We start from the raw sequence: 17806 nt of genomic DNA on the forward strand, positions 1-17806 counted from the left end.
GAGTGGGTAAAACTTTTGTGCTAGTACAGATTCAGCAAACACGGAGACCCCTGCAACGTTTTTTTTCTTTGCTTAAATGCTTGAGCTCAGTGGTTTAAAAAAAAAAAAAAAAAAACTTTATGAGCTCCATGTTGACCAACTTCATGCTCAACTTAGTTTTTCTTCTTTGGCTGTCTACTTAACATCTTTTGATAAGAGTCAAAGTGCTAAAAGTCTGCTGCCTATAGTCAAAATTTTGCTTCAACAATTATAAATAATAAAAAATGAAATTTTATTTAATGAAAAATAAATAAGTTATTTTCATCTTTTTGTCTATTATAATAACTATGCATTGATAGGTTTGTGTTTTATACGGATGGTGAAAATGTAAATACCACCTTCTAAAACATTATCTATCTACAGCACAGGTGTCCAACTACAGTCCTCAAGTTCCAGTCCTACAGTTTTTGTTGTGTCCATGCTCCAACACACCTGACTGAAATGAATGGAACGGTTTACAAGAAGCTTTTGGATCCATTTAATTTGAATCAGATGCATTGGTGCAGGGAAACAACAACAAAACCCTGCTGGACAGTGGCTGTTGAGGAGTGTGATATCTCAGATCTAAACTATCAGAAGGAGGTTAGGAAACAAGGGGTTTTAGTGGGTAAAGCTCCCCCTTTTCCAACAGATTAGCTCTGTGGTTCATGCAGTAAATGCCGTTTTGTCATGTCAAAGGATAATTTCAGCATGCTTTATGTCACAAAGTGATATAAAGTCACAAAACTGAACCCGTGTTTTAACTCAATGTTCAGTAAACTCATCCTGCTGGTTGTGGAATAAAACACGACTGCCTTGATTGTTCTATTACACTGATGAGACAACTGAAATTAGCTCTGAGCTTAAAATTAATTAGTCTTTTCAGAGCTCTCTGTTCATCTTATCATTATGCCGATTACCGTCCAGAAAACAACAATGGCTGCTATTCAAAGTTAAATACACAACTCCTCAATTAATAAATGAAAGCGCTGCTACACTACTTTCTGCAAAGATCCCAGCTGCCACGTTGTAATGTTGTTCGTGAATGTTCCAGAAGGACAGAACAAGCACAGAGCTAGGAAAGCTAACTTTTGGTTCCTGGTCATAAAGTCTAATACAACAGCATTCAAGAAGACACTCAGCCAACTTTGAATGACCCTGAATGAGTATAGAGCACTAAATCAAATGTTAACTAGAGTGCTGGCACACAGCTGATGGCTTTGTGCGCGGTGGTTACTACTTTTCTATGCCAGCAGTGCAGCATTTATGGATGGAAGGGATATGCTGCCTTGAGCCAGGAAAAGTTATGAGGAAGGAAGATAGCAGGTGTTGCGCTTTCAAAATTAGTTTATGAAAGTCAGCATATAGACCCATGGATGTAATCATGGGGTGATAGAAAGAAAAAGATGGGGAAAAAAAAGAAAAAGACATTTCATCCTTTTTCTGTTAGTGCAGCAACTGGGAGGAAAAGCAAGTCTTGCACAAAATTCCAGCTAATGTTAAAAATGCATCTTCTCATTTGACATCCCGCAGCTCCAGTGATGAAAGGCATACCTAATGTTAGCTGATGCATTTCAATAATGTTTTTTTTTTTTCGTTTTTTTTTTTCATTTTATATATTATCCCTGGTCTAGTTTTAGATTTGGAACAAAAACCTTTCTAGTGTGTATCCTTTCTCTGACTAGAGGCTGGTCAGATGCTGCTCAAGACACCCTGCAATGCTGCATAAGCAGCTTTAGTAGAAGGATGGATGATAGTTGTTGCATGGCTTAACAAAAAAAAAAAAAGCAAAAGAAAAAAAAAAAAAAGAGGTCCCGCTTTGGCAGCACTGACAGCAATGGCTTCCTTTTTTTTTTTTTGTAAATTTTTGCATTCAAAAGATTTTTTTTTTTTCAAATTATAGGTCATTTAGCGTTACTTTTTGGCTGATGGTAATTTTCTTTTTTCTTGCGTGTATTAGTTTGTATTCCCATAAAAAGAATATTTGATTGGTTTAGTACATTTTTGTTTGTTGTAGTTTGATTTTTGCTAAGTTTTTTGTTCTGCGTCTGCAACTAACATTTCAGCTGGAAATGGAAGATGTAAGAGTATTCCGACTTAGTTTAGATAAGACAGTATCCCTTTTAATGATCGCATTATAAAAATTCATAAATTTAACATTATGTGGTGTTATGTGGCCTTTTTCCCCAGTCAAGTTTTGTGATGAAGGGATTTGTTGTGGCTTTTAGATGATGTGACCTCTGAGACAGCAGCTGGAGGGAGGAACAGGATGATCTTTAAGAACAAGAGATTAATATTCCAATTCATTTTGTCTCATTTCCTATCTCCTCTCAAGGGCCAATGTGACTTTGATGCTTCTGACATTCTGAAAAATGCTGTTAAATGTTAATGGGGACTATTTTTATATGGGTCATGACCACACCTGGCACACACGTACATGCTAGACACTCAACCACCAGACACAAGGGGAATGCAGACATTGGACATAGAGTCAGTGCAGAACTAAGTAAATTGATTATAAAAGGATGCAACACAGTCTATTTACCAGTTTAAATTCACATACGGACACATTACTTATTTTTATATGTGTGAAATTTCTACAATTGAGTTATAGTTCCAATAAGACTTGTATGGTTTACATGGATCCTGAAAATGTTATTACAGCCATGTCGTATGTCTATATGCAACCATGTCCACATGTTTGAATGGAATAAATTGAAAGTGTTAGGTGAGGATTTGTCTGACTTTCATGAAACAGCAGAAGAACAAGAATAAATTTTGGTCACACCATGCAAAATTAACAGTTAATTGCAAGTAATAGTGTACAGTGCAGGCCTCATGTACAGCTAACATAGCAGGCATGCACAGTAAACACTTTCTACCCGCATCTGGAATATGTGTTTTCATGCACATCAATCTCAACAATTGGCTGAAGCCGGATTGGAATGTAATTCTGATCCAAAGTGTAATCAGAGGAGAATCTTACAATTAGCAGGTTTACATTAAGCATCTTTAATTCTGATCAGGCGTTTAATCCAAATACATGCAGGCATGTAAACTTGAGACACAGTGGTGTTGTGGTTAGCCCACTAAAATTAGTTGTTGTTTGGGTCGGCCTTGTGATGGACTGACACCCTGTATAGAGTGTACCCTGTTATTCCAAATCAGGCTCCAGCTTTCTTGTGAACCTGGATTGGAATTAAATGGTATATAAAATTAAAGAATTTGTGTAAACATGACATTTTTACTGTACAAACAACTGTCAATGTCAGCCCAAAACTGTAGAAAACTTGGAAAGGATTTCATCTAGTAACCTTTAATGCAGGGTGGAACCAAGTACTTGTAAACCTGATCCCAATCTGCCCAGAGAACAGAGAACATTAAAGAAAATCCCTCAGCCAACTTCTCTCCAACAAGAAATCTCTTAAATAATTCAGAATTAGACTTGTCCCCCCAGAAATCTCTGCAAACCTTCTATGTTATAGTTTTGGTTCTTCATTCTAAATTTCATTTTCAATTTACCATCAGTGTGTGAACTGAGTTCTTATTTGATCTGACAAGCCCTCTGCATGTGTCAGCAACAGCTCTTATCATCTAACACTTTTCAGTGTCTGATGACTGGGGAAATTTTCCATGTCGAGTACAATACTTACAAAAGAGCAGCCTGCTGTGTAAATAAAATACACTTTACATTTGTTGGGCTAGAAGATATCACACATAAAACCTACTTGGTAGATTGGTGTATTACTCTTTTTGCACAATGTGAGATAAATATAATAAAATACTGTAAAAAGAAAAAAAAAATTCAGATCATATTGAAGGACTCTGGACATTAGCTACATGTCAGTATTTTTAAACTATGTTCAATTTCATGGTGACTTTAACAAGAAAATGAATTAAGCTTAACTTTTATCTGAATAGTTGGAATTATATTAAACTGCATTCCACACATACAGTAAGATGATTCACTACACAGTGAAATACTGACAGAATGTATTATTACAAAAAACTGCACCAATAACATCCACAAAAATAAATTCTTTACATGGTTTAGGTCACTGAATGAGCTTGACATATGAAACGGATAAAATGATAAAATGTGCTAAACCGTTAGTTTTCATATTTACATTTTGCTTAAATTAGAAGATCTTTTCTGTAATGAAAGACATCACCTTGACGTGCAACATTATACACAGTAAAGAGGTTTTGAAATGAATAACTTCCCACTCAACTAGATGCAGCAACAAATGAAACAAAATGCTTGTATTTTTCAGAAAATGTTCTAAGATCAACCCATCCTGAGAATTATGCTATTAATGTCAGTCTAAAACCACTATCGCAGTTTAAGGTGGTACTTAAAAGTTTGTACGTTTCTAGTTTTTTTTTTTCCTTTCATTTCAACATTTTTTATTCTCTTTTCTTTTCCATGATATATCGGCAAATCCAAGAAACAACAGAACATATACTCCAGAGTTACAACAACTACTACACAACCATTGTAGTACATTTCATGTAAAAAGAAAAAAAAAAAAAAGAAAATTGGAGTAGGAGGAAGAATTAATCTTATTAACCTTACTCCATCCTCATTTCAAAGTAAACCAACTGGATGGTCTCATCTATGACAAACGCTAAGAACGAAACACAGGTATGATATACCTTTTTTTTTTCTTCTTTCTTTTAACAATTCTTTTCATACATTTTTAGTATTTACTCTTTCTATTTCATTTTAATTTGAAAAGGATTTGAACAACTTTTAAAATCACTTTTAAGTGCGTTCTATTGATGTACACCAACAACTGAAATACTCTTTTGTTTGAGTGTAGTTCTATTTTTTTTCTATCAGAAATGTGAACTAAATGATCAGAATATGCTGATGCAAGTCCCGAATGTAAATAAAAAGAAATCAAAAGCACAACATTGTCTTACATAAGCCAGTGAGATGGACATGGGCAGCAGACTGATGTGGGTTTGCAACTGGGAATACTCTTTAATGGCTGCTAAACATGTTGACATGCTCTATAAAGCAATGCACACTGCACATCATTTGTTGACAAGTCATTACGTGTGATTTGATGACTTGTGTTTTCTACAGTCTGTTTGGTACAGAAATGGGCCAGACACATTCTGTAAAGGTTTTACTCTTTTTATTAGACAACTGTCTGAATTTTAACCCTCGGAACCATGTGCCTATTTTCTAGGCTTGAAAAATGCACACTGATATTAAAATGACGATATCTCTGCGACCACATCTTTTTGAAAATTAATTGCGTATAATGTTAAAGCCTTCATCGAAGGCAACATATGCATTGTTATTATTTAAAAATATAGATAATTCAATTTATTATCTGACCTAAACAGAGCTGGTTGGATTTATGTTGTTGCTGTAATCTCCCTGTGGCGATGTTAAAACATGCTTCCATGAGGTGTTCAGCAGGCCCCATGGGATGATTATGATAATATATCTATTTAGTTCAAACTCTTGAGAGATGACCTAATCATCATCCCACTGATGCATAACAGCAGGGATTACTTTCATTTTCCAAATATGTCCACATACACATACTTACAAATATATTTAAATTTGTCAGTCAATCATTTCCTTAACTGCTGAGTCAAGTCAAGGGTCGCAGGGAGCTGGAGCCTATCCAGCAATCAATGGGTGAGAGGGAGGATGCATGGTAGACAGGTCACTAGTCCATCGCAGAAATTAGAACATGTATTCTCTTTTATTAAATGCAAAATTATTACATTTTGTATCATTTGTTGTCAAACGGGTTATTTACTTATGTTTAGTGTGAAAATATGTCAGTGTTTTAAGTCACTTTTTTTTTTCAGGATCACAGAATAATCCCACAAAAGGTGTGTAAATCTTAAGGCACCCTTCCACATTGACCAGAGTGCAACAGTTCCTCTGCAGTCCTGGAGTAATAACCCGTACAAAGGTCTGCATCTGTTCAGTTACATTCAACCCAGATTGTTTACAATCCTGCAAAGTCAAAATCAATAGGGTCTGCCAAGACGGGAAGAGCCTAATGTTCCATTAGAACTCTCTGCTATTAAATTACAGCTTCTGAGTTGGAGAAGTTTCAGCTAGCTCAGGTCCCCAGAGGAGAAGTACTGAGAAACTATGAAGGAGGGAGAAGGAGTAATAAATCTCACCATGACAAACAGGAAAAAAAAAATTAAAGTTATGGCATCCTGTCTTTCTTTCACCTGCCTCACATATATATTTTTAGTCTTCTTTAAAGCTGATCAGTCGGATATGGCTAAATCAATTAATTATTTAATTGTTGTCAACTCAAACTTCTTAACTGATTTAGCTTTCTACGACATATTACTTTTCCTGTCTTCTGGGAGTTAGTACAGGACTGAGGAAGCTGGATACACTAAGAGCAACACAGCAAGAAGTCTATGGTGAAGCAGATGAAAATGACATAGACAGGGGTGCAGGGAGAAAAGGTCTGGTAAAAGACAAAAGAGCTACATAAAAAGAAAAGTCAAATCAAAAAGACAGAGCGACAGCAAGAGAGCAGAATAATTGAGGTTGTCTTTGTGCCTCCTGTAGTGGTGATAGGTCGTCACATGGGTCCCTGTGGGGACAATTATAGGGCCTAGTGGCAACAGTCAGTGTTTGTGTGTGTGTGTGTGTGTTGACAATGCATGCAATCATGTGTGTGTCATCACAGAAAGGCCTTTGTTGAAGAAAAAGACAGAGGATGGGATAGGGAGGGAACTGGTATTATAATTCAAAGTTCTATGGTGAAATGCCCTTTTCTTGAAGAGAATCTGTCTCTAACTTGCTATTTAGCCACCCCGTAGGTGAAAGCATACTTTTATATGGCGCCATGTGAATGTGCCCTCTATATGCAGACTGTGAAGGTAAAGAAAAAACCATTATGTAATTATATTATATATTATTATATAAGTCAAACTTAAAAAGCCATAAGGAGCATTTCAAAGTAATGTGACACCTGACCAGCAGGTGTCAGTAAATTACCCCCCTCTTTGAGTGACCCACTATATCATGAGCTATGTGTCAACACAGTTCTTTCTACCTGGAATATTTGCCAAAGAACTTTTGTTGCCTTGATACTAAAGATATTGCTCATTAGTCGAGATGGAGGAAACCCCAAAAAAGGACATAAATAAAGGTGCATCCCAGCTGTCTCACAATTCCGGAGGACCAGAAGTATGTTAACAACCAAGTGGTTGGCATTCCAGTTGCACCAGCTTGGAGAAAATAGACTCTTGAATAGCCAACAAACCTAGTGTAAATATTTCCAACAAGTAAACAACAGTCAATTTTTGTGATTATGATAATAAACCTTTTTTTTTTTTTTTACAAACAAGCCCACCACAAAAATATAATTATTAATAACAACAACTCACAGCTGTTTACACTAAAAACTTAACGGACACATTTTTATAAAGAATTTATAAAGCATTTTATAAAGAATTTTAATAAAGGCAACAATGGACGACAAGCAGTACCAGGAGCAGCCATCTCAAAATATGGAATTTTGGGCTCGTCTGAACTTTACGAATTCCCAGCTCAGAATTCTGAGATTGCTTCATCGTTTTTGGCAAATTTTTTGTTGAATTTTGAATTCTAGGAACAATTGGAACACACAATAAGAGCAGCCCAGGCTAATCCCAATTTGTCAGGCAAAGGAGCAAAGTGCAGAGTAGCACAAAGATGACAGGAGAGGCTAGCCAACCTTCATTGTCAACTCAAGTTTCCATAACATTCCCTCGGCCAGACATTCTCTCATCTGTGCTGTCCTGCGTGGTTATCATGGCAGAGCTGGCAGTGTGATCGTAAGGAGGGATGAAGGGCATTAAAAAGGAAAAGAGAAAAATGTAGATCTAACCAGTCTGTGCTTCCAGACTGAATGGAAAGAGTTCCCTTTTCTGTTCAGGTCAGGTGCAGGGCTTTTAGCTCAACGACTATGCTGCAATTTTTAAGTCCCTTGGCGCCACAGGCCAAAAGAAAAGAGAGCTCTAAAAGCCTTTACAGAGGCTGCTGAACAAGGGAAATTTTAGCTTTGGCTCCAGAGTAAAGACAGAGCATGAGGCGTAGGATCCTAGAACATGCTACAAGGAGCAAACGCTTTTTAAGATTGTTTACTTAATCAGTCTACACTTAAGCCCATGTGTTAATATTAATAACTCTGTTTTCCTCTTTACCAGAGAGTCTAAATCTGGACCTGACTACACTATCATAATAAAAAAAAAAGTTAAAATTGGTTGAGATAACACAGAATAGAAAAGCAGCAGTATTAACACTGTTTCTACACTCAAAACTGTAAACCGTTTTCATCTGATCCATCATTTCTCATGTCTGTTCTTTTTATTTTCTTTCTATCCCACTGTGTGCATCAAACACACAGTGGATTGAATGCTGGATGTGCTGGAGTATAGATTTTTATTTTATTGACAAATCACCCTTTGTAGAAGTATTAAACATGTCTACTCTCACAGATCTCCGCTACCTCCCTGTGTAGTTTCAGTGGCTTTAATGAGTTGCTCAGTTGGTATTCACATTTTAGGGAGTTCAAAGATCAGTAGTGTGCATGATTGTACATGGGACGGTCTGAGCTCAGAGTATGTGTGCTTCATGTAGGGTTTAGTAGACTATATTCAGGCACAGTGGTAATTAATTCCATTCTGAGAATGAAGTGTTGGAGCAGTGAAGGTGGATTTTGCATTATGTTTATCAGGCCATGCACAATACAGAGAGCAGAGATGAAGTCAGTCATGTGATTAAGGTAAATAACCTCACACTGTGCATTGTTTAATAAAATGTTAAAATGTAAAGTTGTTCTCAAGGAAATGTCTGAATGCTGGTGGGGTTACATCCTGATACAAATGCAGCGGAAATGCTGTTTTGGGAATGCGTTCTGAAACGAGAGGCACTCACACTGCAGATGTCCACCAAGCCATTTTATCCTTTTTGACAATTATTTTCGACACTAGTTTTTGAGTAAGTAAGTAATTTTGCTTTAATGCAAAATTATCCACATGTCCTGATTGGCAGACACTAACCTATACCACATTTCAGTGGTGATCTGACCCATGAACCCTGCATCATGTTGAATTGTGCCACTTTATCTTATATTTACGCTTTTCGCAATCAGTTTGTGATAATAAGAAAATTATTCATTGCATAATACAGTCATATTGTCAAGGGTATCTGTGATAGTGAGGCAAAGCTAGTAGCTTTTGGACTGAACAAATGATATGTATGTCCACCGTTACACAATGAAGGAGCTTATCACAAGAAACAGAACTACACTATAACCACCGACAGATCTGTCTGATTGTTGCCACCATTTCATGGTATTTTCTGTAGCTATGCAAAAACAACCAGACATTTTAGACTATTATAGCATAATAAATACACCAACAGTCACAAAATGATGTCAACAAACTGTCAACATTTCAAAGGAATTTTTTTTTCTAATCACACTGTTCTCTGATTGGACAGTTTAATTAGTCACCATCCAATCGGACAGAGGCTTAAAAAAAGAACAAAATTTGCATTTCCAACCTCATAGTCTTTCACGCCGTTTTGTGCTTTGCATTTCTGGACCAGATATTTACAAAATAACTTGTATTTTTTTCCCCCACAAATACAATTTTTTTTTTTTTTTTTGCAAACCAAGCAAATCATATTCTGCAAACTTGATTTTCTTTGGGCAGATTCTTTTTGCAGACTGACAAAACTTAATTAAAAAAATAAACACGTATTTACAAATGCAAAATGATTTTATATTGAGCACATACACACTGTTTTAATTGATCACATATCCACCATTTCATTTTGTCTGTTTTTTTGTTGTCGGACACATTTATCTGCATTTACCTTTTTTTTAAACCCCTGATTTTCTCTTTTTGTTAAGCCATTTTTCTTCTTCTTTAGTTTTCTTTAGTTGCTGGGGCTCCATCATTTCCAACACACTTAGCCAAACTAAATTTTTTCTGCATCGCTATTGTTCTAAGAGTGTTGTTGAAATGCAGTGTTCTGTATGTAGCTCTCACTGGGAGTCACAATGTTCCACTTACCTCTCCAGCAAGGCACAGGTGGAGAATGGACCTGATTATGCACAATCCGCATGCCTGTGATGTTTTTGAGTAAAGCATAATAGCTGTGTGGGAAGGTATATAATTTTCATACTCCCCCTTTTTCACTTACATCTCAGATGTGTGCAGGCCATACAGTGGTACAGATACTCTTGATAGTTATTCTTATAAAATGAGAGGGCTTATATGAAAATATACACCTTAAATTAGAGAGACAATACTGTCTTTCCAAATCACTATGCAGGTGATAGAAGAGAGTGACTGTTTAGGTGATGTGGGGCCAAATTCTTTCTTAAATTGGTCTGCTGGGGTTCATCTGTTTATTCTTACATAATATGTAATTTGTTGTAGATGACTCATAAACTTTTACATGCTTTTCTAGAGTTCTTTGTTTGCCATTGAAATAGAGTGAATGCTTTTAGTGCTTTATTTGAATTAAAGGTATGCATCTGTGTTACATGTAACATTTATTTGTGGCTATTTAACAATGAATATATAAAATGAGGATAAAAAGGAGCAATACTAGCCATGGATGTTAGAATTGTCATCTAATAAAAACAAATCTTCAAAGAAAAAGTCTGAACCTGTTGCCTTGTGCAAGTAAGTGAGTATACATTAAATGAATTACTCAAAGAATAAATAAATGAAAAGATAAATATTTTCTGCAAAAGCTGTTTGAATCTTTTGGGAAAAAAAGGTCAATGTCTCCTGTTGTAAGCTGACTTTTGTATTAAATTTGCAGTGATGTTGAATTTGAGATTTTTTTTTTTTTTAAATTTCTAACATTTTTTTTGTATTTAGTTTAAAATGTGAATAAAAATAAAACAAACAAACAAACAAAAAAAAACTTGATGAAAAGACACTATGGACAGTTTTACTATGGATGTAAAATCTTTTCAGTCTTTGTATATCTAACCCAACATGAAGACGTTAGGGTAGGTTTTTTTTTTTTCTTTCATTTTGGTCCTTTTGTCTTTGTGTCTCTTCTGCTATATCTTTCTCCTGTGTATGTCTGCACCAAACAAACAAGCTATATACACCACAGTACCAACATAGAAACATGCTTGCTGCTGCTCAGGAAATGCAAGAACAACCTACTTTTTGCATCTGTGTTGAAAGAAACTGAAATTGTCTCATGCGCACGTATTAAATTTGCCTTTGTTTTCATTCATGACTAAATAACTAAATGAAAACCTATTAAAGACAGAGACAAACGCATTGCTAAATGTCAGCAACGTGTTTATGTACATAACTTGTACTGTTTTATTTGCTAATGTAAAAATACATCTGGAAATGCAAAAATGGTCACATCCCAACAAATTATCACAGCTTGAGAATTTTAATAAAATAAATTTTCATACACTGAATTTATTTTTGTTGGGTGTTCAATTAATAGATTTGTAAATGGATTAAAGATAATTCATTCACTTAAAACTCTTTCTTTGGGAAAGTATGCCCATTATTTTGGGGTACAAATCAAATATAAAGATCAAATCAGAATCTTGGAAGCAATGTACAAGGATGAAATAAACACATTTTTCACCATGTAGCTCAAAATGTGCAGTCAACTCTCGCTGCAAATTCCCAAAATCATTGGTAATTTTTCACATGGTTTTTATTGCAGGATGGCAGATATATCTGCCTCATATGAAGTAGTTCCACTTGCCTGCTTAGAGTTAATTGCCACTTTACAGCAATAAAAAATGTATCGTAATTATCAGCTTTATTCAACAACAGAAATGTTTTATTCTAATATGAGTGGTCCCAGGTGGAAAATCAAACGCCCCATAAAGCTCAACACAGTCCCTTTCTATTGTCAATCACAGTGTCATAGTCGCTGATGACTTGAAGCAACTCAGTCACCTAACCCAAGTAGATCTGAGACACAAACAGACAGCTGCATGACAGCTTAATGGAAAAGTGTGGAGAAAAATACAACGTAAACACTGCAAGTTTCTGGTATTTGTCTTCATATTTAGAATATATAAAGTTATGTCAACATAAATCGACCACTTTTTGGTTTTTATCCATTAAATGTTAAAGGAAGTCTGAAGTTTAGCTTAAGATTTAAGCTAAATACAAAATAAACTAGCTTGAAGTCACTCAGTCTCTCGCCAAGGAACATAAAGGGAACTCATTTTCTCTCATGAAAAAAACACGTTGAAACACTTGTTTAAACTAAATTATTTATTTATTTTTTCTAAGTTAAGCTTTTTTTTAGGAGTTGCTTAGAAATTTAGAATCACAAGTAATTAAAAGAAGATAAAAATGCTTCCCCCAATTTGAATGTTGGACATGTGCTAAAGCCATTTATGTAAGCTGTTAAATATTAGTTTTTTTAAAGGCATTTTCAAGACCCTTAAAATGTTGTGTCGTCTTATATAGGTCAAAGTTAAGCTATGGAGTCAACAAGAGGCTGTTTTATTAATAAATTTGTTGTTTCATTTATTATTATTCCTTACAATTATTAGGAGCTTTAACAGCAACAGCAACAGTATCATAGTAAAGATATCCAAGTGAAACTGTGGAAATATGTTGTAGTTTTCAGTTGTGTGCACTGCTAGCTGTGTCCATGCAGAATGACTGATTTGTGTGCAGACCAGCAGGATTGCTCAGCTTGGTTCAGTTCCCATATTTCCCATTTTTTCCAAATGATGATAGATGATTTTTTGTTTATGTATACACACACACACACACACACACACACACACACACACACACACACACACACACACACACACACACACACACACACGCACACACAAATCAGTGTATCCATGGCAACCCAGTCATAGTAGAGCCTATCCAGAAAATAAATTGCAATTTAGCTCCAGGTTTTAATGTTTTAAATTGTCTTATAAATTTATTTTTATATTGAAGTACTGTCAGTCTTCTCATGTCAAAAAACAAAATTTAGACTACAATAATGGGACGATAACATTTAAAAATTGCAATCTCTGGCACACACCAGACAGAATAAAGTGTAAAAATATCCAAAATTTGTGTTTATTATGGAAACAACATTGAGCTGCCTTCAGATGAAAAGTGCTGTATTTGGAAAGTTTGATTTGATTTTAAAAATGTTAATAATGTTCATAGTGATAAAAACAATTATTTACTAATGTCAGTCATCTACGTGAATAATGTAAATAAGTATTTCAATTTGAAACACCATCATACATCACTGCCCTCCATGTGTCTTTTATGTTGCCATTTTTGCCAAGTCAATCCATCCACAAGTGCACACATCAGTGCTAAACTCAGAGTTCATATCCATGTTTTAAGATTTAAGACAATAGTTGGAAATGATAAGGCACCACTATAAAATTTTTTGCAACTGCCCGACATGCTTGTCGCACTCACATAGCCTTTCAGTAAAAGATCCGGCCATTGGTGACCAGTGATACCGACGGGTTTTGAATTAATTTCTTCTGTGTCTGCCTATTCTTCTTCCAGTTTCCCATCTTTCTTTTTGGTTTGTTCCTTTAACTGATTACATCTATACTCCTTTACCCTGCCCCTGTAATTTGTGGTGGTATTGTTCAGTTTCCTGTGTCAAGCGATAGCTTGCAAGGCACCCGAAAATGGACCAAATTCCACACATAAAAAAGAAAGGAAGGAGTTGGACGAAAGTGTCTGTCTTCACATCCATCCTCTGTGTCGAGTATAGATGGGCTTTTGACACATTTGCCTGAAAAACTAAAATTTTTATACAATGTCTAGTGTTTCTATCCCTCTTGCAAGGCATTTCACTGTTTCACTTTGTATTTGCAGAAAGACCCTCCCTATACCTAACAGTGCATCAAAACTCTGACCTGCTTCATAATGAGGAACAGTTTTAAGTAGTTTATCTTTAACTGAGCTCACATGGAAAAACTATGAAACCAGTATGAGATTGTCATCATTAGACTAAGCAAACAGGAGAAACTCCTTAAGCTGAGTCTTCTGCAGGTATGCTACAACCCAAATGCTTAATGAACTTATATTCTTTATGCAGAAAAATTTGGAGGAAAGTGTTAAATTCTACCTTTTATGTCACCAAAACCATTGAAACCACAAAAATTTACTCAAAAGACAGATTTTGATAGTAATTTTTACTTGTTTTCTGGTTCTGTCTCTTTGTTTCACAGTGTTTCATGTAGCACTGCCCTGCATGTCTAAGACGTGTTCCTGCTCCAACACACCTGATTCACATTAGTAAACCTTCTCACCAAGTTCTTTACAAGCCCACCAGTGTGACACTTATTTAATTCAGGTGTGTTAAAGTAGGGTTACCTCCAAAACATGCAAGGCAGCCATCCCTGAGGACCAGTATTGAGAAACACTGGTGCATGTGAAACTTGTTGCTAGTTATTAAACAAACTAGTATAAATGTTTGGACATCCAGGTCATAACAATCATTACTGACCATGAACTGATTTCTAAAGTTTTGCACAATTTGTAACTGGTTACATGCTATACATATCTCTGCATGTTGTTTTATTCCATTATGATTTTTTTAAATTTAATAATTATTTCTCACGCAGGGTCATTTACTTGTTAACTTAAAACACACTTATCCAACACAATAATCCAACTTGGTCATTTTACCAAGGAAACAAATTCTGACCCGCTGACACATTTAAACAGACATGTTCTTACCCGACGTGAGTGGATCTCTTTGACATATAAAGGCAATAAAAATTCTGACACTCCTTCTAGTCTCACGCCTTCCTTGGTCACTCGCAGATTTCCCATACCATCCTAAAAGAAAAGAAAGAGAAAAAGAAATACGCAGTGGTTATATAGAGAATATTTGTACAAATATTTGCTATTTGCTTTGCACATAACCACAAAGTGATGAGATGCAAGTTGTACATCATATTTAGTTGGGCTAATTCATTTCTGATTTTTTTCAGTCATACTAGTTAAAATAACAATTTATCCAACCAGATGAGTCAGACGAGAACAATTTCTCTTTTACCGTGACTGCTTAGAAAGAGGCCAAATAATGTTTGAAAGTCTGATGTTGTTCCCACTAAAATACAAAAGAAAATATTAATTTCACCTTATTTTTAATTAAATATTGCACTGATTTAAACATCTTCTCTTGTTTTACCTGGATGATAAACATTAGATGGGAAACCAGGGGTGAAAACGTTTTTTTACTTAATGTCTGTTCTTTAACAGTAAGGATGTATCTCACACTACTAAGATGCCCTTAAGACAAAATAAGTCATTATAACCTTCAGGAGGAAGCAGTGAACTATGCTTCTGTCTAAGTAAACAAAGACCCAGTAAAGGGGATTTCGTCCTTCAGGTTTCTGAGAGTCGCCATGGAAGGAGAGCACTCCTGGTTCACAAACACCACAGCTGTGGAAAAAAAAAAGGTCCAGCAGCGAATGCACATCCTGAGATTGGTCAGGAAGAATAAACTGGAGCAGAATCTCCTGGTGTCCTTTAAGGGTGGACATAGAATGGTGGATCTCAATTAATCGCATTAATCGCATCATCAAGAGTGTGATGATATACTGCGTCATAGTGTGGTTTGCCAGGAGCACAGTCACGGACAGGAAAGTTCTGCAGCAGGTTATCAACCCTCAGGCAGGAGACACAGGCTGATCAGAGTATGCACCTGCAGAATGGCTAACTGTTTCTTTCCGTGGGCCGTGACAACATTAATCTCTCATGTCCAATAACTCAGTCACTACATGTGCTTAAACTGAACTCTGACTCAACATGTGCAATAATGGAACCTGTGCAGTAACTCATACCGATGTGCAAAAACTAATACTATAAGCGCAGAAACATAGACTACAAGTTAAATCTATTCTCTGTTCAACTGGTTCCAGTAATACTGCATCTGTATAGATTGTATATATTCCACTTAATGTGTTAATTATGATTGATTAATTACAAAAACAATAACGCATTAAAAAAATAATGCATTTTAATCACAGAACCTTTATTGGACATAATTGTCTGGTACGCAGATTACAGTGATGCACACGGTAGCTGCGCCACTAACTTAGTCACAATGACGCTATATTTTGCAAGGTTTCACACCCTTCAGTGAATCTATTTAAAGACAAACATAGCATCAACAGGTCTAGCATCTTTTGCTGGTGGTATGGAGGACTTTTGGGGTGAACCATTAAAAGAACGTGTAGTTTTCTCTTCTCCATTAGCAACACCTCCCTCCCCCTCCCCATCCTAAAGAACACACGTAGCTCGGTCCTCATGCAGCTCCACGCTGCTGTCAGAGCAGGACATGAACACCTCTGCTGCATAATCAGCCTGAAGATGCCACTAAGTGATCTGTCCTGGTTTCCTTTCAGATATAATATCTCTAATTTAGATGAAACATTTAAAAAGTTCAAATTACTGTAACATATTGTGTACTCTAAATTAGAGAATAACTGGAGGTTGTTTATTAAAGTGTTTAAAATGACATTTTAACTTTGGGCTTTTTCAAAACAGTAAACAAAATTTCTTTGTTTACTGTTTTGAAAGTTAAATGCATTTTTCCAGAAATTTAGGGAGCTTGATTTTACAATATTAATCTCTTTTTCTATTATTTGATTTAATCATTCCTAAAAATCCATTTAAATGAAAAAAAAAAATTGCTTTTTGGGGCAAATTTTATTATGTGATTAAAATGCAATTAAGTGAGATGAACTATTTACAAACCCAGTAATTAATGAAATTTTTATTTATTTTTTTTTTTAATCGAGTCCCACCCCTACTATTTATCTACATCTTTTGCTTATATTTGTTAAGATCAGCACTGTGTGTAAATGTTGGCGGTTGTATCCGTGAGTGTGTGCTATGAGAGACTAACTGAGAATGTTAGAAATCTATTTGTGGATAATAGGTGTAGACTGTTTTAGACATAATCATGAAGTGCCACCTCCATTATACAGACATTGCATGTCTGTATAATGACAATAAAATTTCTATTACATTCTATTCTTTTTTTTTTCTAGTTACATATTTATAAAAATCAAAAGGAGAAAAAAAAAAAAGAAAGCACTGAAGAAAAATAGCGCAGAATTTTACTAAACAAAATGTTTTAACCAATTTTGTGAACTTAAACAACATGATACTGGAGTGTACAAATAAAGGTTAATATCCTGTACAGGTAGCTATATAGAAATATGACAATTGAAAATGTTTACTACTGTGAAGGACTGGCGAACTGTACAGGGTGTACCCTTCCTTTTGCCCTAAAAGACTGCTGAGATCGGCTCGAGCTTCTCTGCAACCCTTAATCAGATTCAGCGGTTAGGCTAATGAATGAATGAAAATTGTTGTTTATTTAAACAAATTTGGCAAAATTGCTCTTTTCGCAAACCAAAAAGTGAACAAAATCATGGGAATAAATTCAGACACACTGACACTTGATGGTTAACAGTCCAAGGATAAAACAAAAAAAATTTAACTCAGTGCAGTTGTCCAGCAGTGAGACTTAACTACCCCCTGCCATGTGGCTGTAGGGGAACACATGTTACCACAGCTTGGCTCGGTGTGGCTTGGCTGAAGCCAAGCAAGCGTACAGAAAAAAAAAAGGAAGTTATCATTTTCATTTGTAATTAAAACCTTATAAAATGATGAATCTGAACTAAAGATTGGAAGTTGCAATGCTGTACAGTGCAGTCAATCAGTCATATTTAATTTAGGCGAATCCTACAACAAGCTGGAAAGTCAGCATTTTGGAGATTCACTT

General features: G+C 35.6%; 1 protein-coding gene across 2 annotated transcripts in view; it reads right to left on the bottom strand.

The window, feature by feature from the left end:
- LOC306774672 (zeta-sarcoglycan-like) overlaps window positions 1–17806 on the bottom strand; it is a gene marked incomplete at both ends in the record, with an annotated part of 384198 nt that overhangs the window by 95994 nt on the left and 270398 nt on the right. For both annotated transcript variants that reach the window (XM_079264816.1, XM_079264815.1), the window contains one exon: window positions 14743–14844. In XM_079264816.1, the coding sequence (XP_079120942.1) occupies window positions 14743–14844 (102 nt within the window). The remainder of the gene's footprint in view (window positions 1–14742; window positions 14845–17806) is intronic.

Source organism: Telmatherina bonti (assembly GCF_933228915.1).
Source record: "Telmatherina bonti genome assembly, chromosome: 3".
In the NCBI taxonomy this organism is placed as follows: Eukaryota; Metazoa; Chordata; class Actinopteri; order Atheriniformes; family Telmatherinidae; genus Telmatherina; species Telmatherina bonti.